Source organism: Pelecanus crispus, chromosome 10 (genome assembly GCF_030463565.1).
Source record: "Pelecanus crispus isolate bPelCri1 chromosome 10, bPelCri1.pri, whole genome shotgun sequence".
Taxonomy (NCBI): Eukaryota; Metazoa; Chordata; class Aves; order Pelecaniformes; family Pelecanidae; genus Pelecanus; species Pelecanus crispus.
The window spans coordinates 23,455,852-23,461,851 of NC_134652.1; the positions used below are offsets into that span (position 1 = coordinate 23,455,852).

Here is a 6,000-nt window from a genome sequence, read left to right on the forward strand (position 1 = left end):
CTTTGCTTTATGACTTTCAGAAAGTGCTGCTTGGTTCTTCTGCACTTTCCTCTGATGTTACTTGGTTTTTATGTGTGATCCTTATTTAATACTTTTCTCCTTAGTAGTGAATGAATAGTCCTGTAGACTCTAGCAGAAGGATTTCTTTGAGTTAGGTGTTTGAGACACATGATGTCTTACAGGAACTTACTTTCTGTAAAGTATATGTTTCTTGATATCCCAAGAGGGTGATTTCACAATGCTTTATAAAAAGGGGAGGGGAATCATCTCTTAACTGCTGAGGACCTGTTCCCCTTTTCTCTCATATACAATCTAATCTTGCTTCATCAGGTTCTTGGCACATTACAAGACTTCCCTGCTGTTCTGGTGGTCTTCCGGCCATTTTTTTCTTTAATAGGCTTATACTTTTCAGCTCTAATCTTTTCTTTTTAAAGTGCTCAGGCTAGTATTGATTAAAATGTCTATGATGCAGAAGCCAAGCTTGCCCACCCGTTTCTGTAATTAAAATGTTTTTTAAAACATGGAAAAGGAAGATTGTCGAATGCTTTCTTGTCATGGTAGGACACTACTTGATGGAATATTAGAGTAAAATCCAAATTTATTCAAAATCAGAAAATACTTTAACACACTAAATTTCCACAGCTCTATTGAGATTTCTTTTTGTCTTTTTAACTGTGTTGGAAGAGAAGCTGTGAGATTCCTTTTTACTGAGAACTCCCATTTTCAGCATGTGGAGGGAAGAAAAAAAATCCCCTGTCAAAAAGCATTTGTCTAGGGAACTTGCTGCCATTGAGGTCTAACAAAGACATTTGTGTTAAGAGAATTGTGCAGTGTGCATGCTACTGACTGTACGTCTCCTGTGAAAAGTGCGTAGAGCCCGTGCTTTGGATGCTCATGCAAATGGGTGTGTTCAGTATCACACAGTTGGATATGAGACAAGCTAGTTAGGGTCCAAGGCAGCCACAGGGAAACTCTCTGTAGGCTTGTATCATCCAGCTCTGGTTTTAGTGCCCTGACAATGCCTAGTGAACTCAAATCCCACACGTAGTGGGATGCTTTGATCCACAAAGTCTGCTGCCCTCTGCAGAGCATCTAAGTTCTGGGACTGGACAGTAGGGAGCCCATGAGAACTTCCAAACCTTTTGAGCTCCTCGTGCTTCCCTCTGAGTGACAGAAAAGAATAAACCTTATTCCCTAACTCCGTGGATGGCTTAGGAGCAAGGTAGTATAGAAAGGCCTCTTGCAACCACACTTCAGCATCCAGATAAATACTGTAAATATGATTGAAGGGCTTTTTAAAAAAATTCTGTGCTTAAAAAAGTCACAGATGTAGTAAGTGTTAATTGGTTGGAAGTAATAGATGGGAATTAATCTTTCTCTGTTTGTGGTTGCTCTTCCTCACTATTTTGATTTTTCTCTATTTAAAAGCTTGTTGTTCTGCCGAAATATGCTTGCAGTCTATTTCTGCTAAAGCTATATAGGCCATAATCAAGTTAAAACACCTTATCAGATGATATTTAAAATAAATAAATAAAATTATTCCCTTTACTATGGATTTTTTGATTCAAATGAGCCAACTGTCCTGCATTTGTTTCAGGAGGGACATTCTTTAGTTACCAGCATCTAGGGTTTCCCCCTCTCCGCCCCATGTTTTATTCAATGCCTGTGAAGTAGCCTTGAGGCTTAACCCCTGCCTTGGGTATTGGCCATTAGTGGCCTTCATGGATAAGGCTCCTGTGATTCAGAATAGGTTATGATTTGTGTATGGGGTTGCAAGCTTGTGGTTTCATGTGACTGCCACTCTCCTCCCCCTCACTTCCATCTCATGCACACATTCTCTAGATCCCAAATGAAACACAATTAGTGCTTTGTTGTCCCAAATCTCTGTGATATCTGGCATCACATCACTAGAGAAACCCTCAGAGAACAAGTTCTGGAATGTGCCTGAATTTAGCAACTAAAATGGGCATTGGATCTGTTGGCAGTGTCTGCTTTAACAGGCAAAACATGATGAGTCTTAAAACAGGAGTCCAGTGCCATTATTCTGTCTATTTACTGCATAAGACAGAAGGTGAGTTTCTTGACAGGCTACGGAAAAATCTGCGTGTGCTCCCATATGACTCTAAGCTCGCATCACCTCCTCTGCACAGCCCGTGCTTGGGTCTGTCAGAATGCTGTACTGATGGCTCCTTGAACTGCCAGGCCTTTTCTTCTGCTGCATCCTCAGCACACTTAATGCTTGCAAGCAGCAACCTGATCTTGTGTGTGCTGTATTTTTCATCAAACTCTACTTTGTCCAAGTTAGCAATACAAATCCCTCATTTGCTGGCCAGTGGAATGGTTGTCATGATATTTATACAGCTTGAAATGCTGTGCGACACAGAGGCTGACTCCACAGGCTCTTTACTACACCGATAGTATTGGAACAATGCATCAGGTTTGCCTTGTGCAGATTTCCTGATTAGATGTGAATGTTGGGCTTTTGGGGGTCTAAACCCCAAAATTCTGTGTGAGTTTAATGGCTGACCTCATGAATTATCTGAGCAGTCCCCAGGATTTAAAGAACTCTCCAAGCTCTAAATAAATCTATGTTCAGCAATGCTAGCTGCAAGTCTGTACGGCCTTAACTTCTAAAGGCAAAAAAACCTTTATTTTTCTTGAAAAATGAAGTTTTGGCAGAAATTTTTTTAGCATTTGTTAGGCTTTTGTATTTCACATGCCTTACGCAAGTCTGGTGCATCCCAGATCACTGAAAATGTTGTTTCATGCTTTGTTCTGGGCTTTTCTTTATTGCTTCAGGGAGGCAAAAATACTGGTTTAGAGTCCATTCTTCACTGAGCATCCAAGTGATTGATGTTAGGAGTTCTCTTATCTGTACTGAGTTATAGGCCCTCACTTCTCTATCCTTTTCTTCCCACATTTTATGATGTGTTATTCTGGCAGTCTGACAGCAGTTCTCTCTAATTCTTGCTTGATTTTTCAACTTCTAACCCGAGAGCCAAATTTACTTCCAGAAGGCTGATTTACTATCATTTTGCTTGGAAAAGGTGAAGGAGAAGCACTGGGGTGTTGTCTTAGGATATTCCCTGCTGATATCCTAAGACAACAGTATTTACTGAGCCTTGGCAAACCTGATGTTCTGGGTTTGACCAGGTAGGTTGCTGAATCTCTTTCTCAGAAGAGGTCTTGGTCCAGTGCATTTCTTTCACTTTTCTAGGTGTTCTTAGTCCTGCAGTATTTTGGGTTTAGCATATACTGTTGCCCCTATCAAAAACTCAGTGATGTGTTCTTTTATTACTGGTGTGACAATGCATACGCTGCTCATGACTCTTACTAATTTGAAAACCACAGGTTGCAATTTCCTTTAACTACTAACTGCTACTAGTTTAATCTCTTTGTACAGACCTCCTTGGAGTTTAAGACTCCTGGGATGGGGATCTATTATTATTTGTGCCTTGTGGGAAGGAAAAAGCCATCTGCCAATAAAACACTCATCCAGAAGGCATGTAACTTATAATAAAAACCCGCCCTCCCATCCACCTTCCCTGCAGAGTGGGTGATTGTATGTTTTTTACCCTCTGTTCAGAAAAAGGGACCCGGTTATTGGCAGCAGTAGGGGGGCTGCTATATTTATCGAGGCCAAGTGAGCATGGCCTCTTAGTAAGATGGCTTAATGGATTTAGATTGCTAGACTAGGGGAGTTCTTGCCAGACGTTCACTGGGAGCGTGGATAATTAGAGTTTGAGAACAAGTATTGCAGGTAAATAATTTTCTGTGTGCAGAGTGCATGCTTTATGTGACTTTCTGTTTAAGCGTGTGTGTGTTCTTTATTGCTGGCTTATTTTGATGATCAGCTGTCTAACATATTCAACATTTTTTGTTTATTTTACAGGAGCTATTGGTTACATGGGAACAAGTGCCTTTGTTCGTAAAATCTACACTAATGTGAAAATTGACTAAGGAAATAAGAAAATTGAACTATGGATCAGTTCCTGTTTTCATGGGGATGAACTTGCACAACAAAAAGCGCGAGAAGAGATTTGGGTTTTAACACTGGGCACTGTATGGGTCTCCATTTTGTGGATGGCTTAGAGTAACATCTATTTCATTGATCCTAGGTTCTTACTGACTGCTTTCTCCAACTGTTCACAGCAAATGCTTGGATTATATGCAGTAGGCATTACTACAGTACGTGGCTAATCTTCCCCAAAAAAAATAAAAACCGAAAAACCTAGCTCATTAAAGATGAATAGACTAGCTCTCTTCAGTGAAGAGGACAAACGGTTTATTTAAAGCATTTGTTCCATTCAATAAAAAGAGGGAAACTTGGCTGCTAAAACTACTTGATTAGTAGTCTTCCTGGTACTTAACATTTCTAAATTATGTAAAAATGCCGTTCCAGAAAGATTACTCTTCTGATTTTTACTGCCATTGCCAGGATAGGAGGTATGTTTTATATTTTGACTCCAGGTGCTTTTTGGTTTATTTGCGATATCAACTATACCCTACACTCATTTGTTTAAAAAATAATTTAAAAATATATAAAAACCCCATATGCATGTAATATATCAGCTATTGTTCTAGTTGGACCAACTTCCCTTTATTTATCTTTAAAGTAATATCCAGCTACATCTTAAATCCATCCAAAGAAAATACAGTCTGAAGACGGGGTGTGTTCTCTGCAATGCAATTTACTGTACAGTTAGAAAGCAAAATGTTAAATGAAGAGGATTGTTTGTTTTTTTAATAAACACTTTGAGGTCTAGATTAAAACAAAACCAACATTTTAACTGAATGTCTAAGGTGATTCTCCTTTTTTCCAAGTTAGTCTTGCGTTTCTTTTTGCTTTGGGTTTGAATGAAGATTCTCCTTTAGACATTATACAAGGGGTAATAAGTGTATATAACATTAAATAATGTAACTTAGGTGTAGATCCCAAATGTATTTGGATGTACAGATTTACTACAGAGTACTTTTCTGATGATTCGGTGTAAAAATGTGTGAATTTGGGTGGCTTTTTACATCTTGCCTGCCATTGCATGAAAAGTTGGGGTTTCTTCACAATGTGTGTATGTCATGCTTTTCTGTTCTATTTCCTTTCTCAAGCTCTTACAGGAATTAAATTTGTAATTTAGAACATTTTAATTTTTGTTAATCCTGTCTGGACACTTGTGTAACATCAAAAGCACAGTTGCTTTAGAGTGTTCAGAAAACTAAAATAAACTTTTCAGACAAAAATGTTCTGATTGTGAAAATAGATGAGTTTGCAATTGAAAATGTTTGAAAAGACAATACTGCTGAACGCCAGTTTCTGTATAAAATATTAGCGTGGTTTTCAAATATCAAAACCCCATACTTTGAATTCAGAATTTGCTTACAACTGTATTGTACAATACAGCTCCAAAGTGGATGACCAGCCCAGAAAGATTCTTCTTGGCTGAACTGTTTGTGGAGAAATCTGTTTTGTGATCCAGCTGGTGTACTGAGAAAAGGCGGGGGGGTAAGTGTGGACTGAAATAAATGAGCAAATAAAGGTTAAGTCTTTGTAAGATGACTGTTAATTATGCACTGTATTTAGCTAGAAATGTCCTGACTGTGTTTGTGACAGATTTGAGAGCCAGTTGGCTTAATTTTTTTTTTTTTTTTTTTTTAAGGCATCTGCCATATAGGGATGTTTTTATCAGTGTGGCTGTCTGAAATAGAGCACCTGCCATGGAGAAGGCAACTTCCTGAATTTAAAAAATGAGCGAAGTGTTTGTATTGATTAGCACTGTATCATTCCTTTATAAAATGTACTGATAATGCCACAATGAGAAACAACCATGCTTTGGCAGGGTTGGGTTGGAGGTTGGGGGAACTGAACTGATAGGTAATAGTGAGAAGCAATGCATCCAGCTGTATATGGCTCCTGAAAAGTATTTGAGCTTTCAGCTCTGATTTCCCTGGCCAATTTTAACCAATCTGTCAGAAAATAATTAAGTTTTGCTTCAAGTGAATGGT

The 6,000-nt window shown here is 38.7% G+C and overlaps 1 protein-coding gene across 3 annotated transcripts in view; it reads left to right on the forward strand.

Annotated features, from left to right (window-relative positions):
* TM9SF3 (transmembrane 9 superfamily member 3) overlaps positions 1 to 5,637 on the forward strand; it is a 51,218-nt gene extending 45,581 nt beyond the window's left edge. For all 3 annotated transcript variants that reach the window (XM_075717457.1, XM_075717458.1, XM_075717459.1), the window contains exon 15: positions 3,893 to 5,637. In XM_075717457.1, coding sequence (XP_075573572.1) covers positions 3,893 to 3,960 — 68 coding nt within the window. In that variant the 3' untranslated portion in view covers positions 3,961 to 5,637. The remainder of the gene's footprint in view (positions 1 to 3,892) is intronic.
* Positions 5,638 to 6,000: the final 363 nt, after the last annotated feature.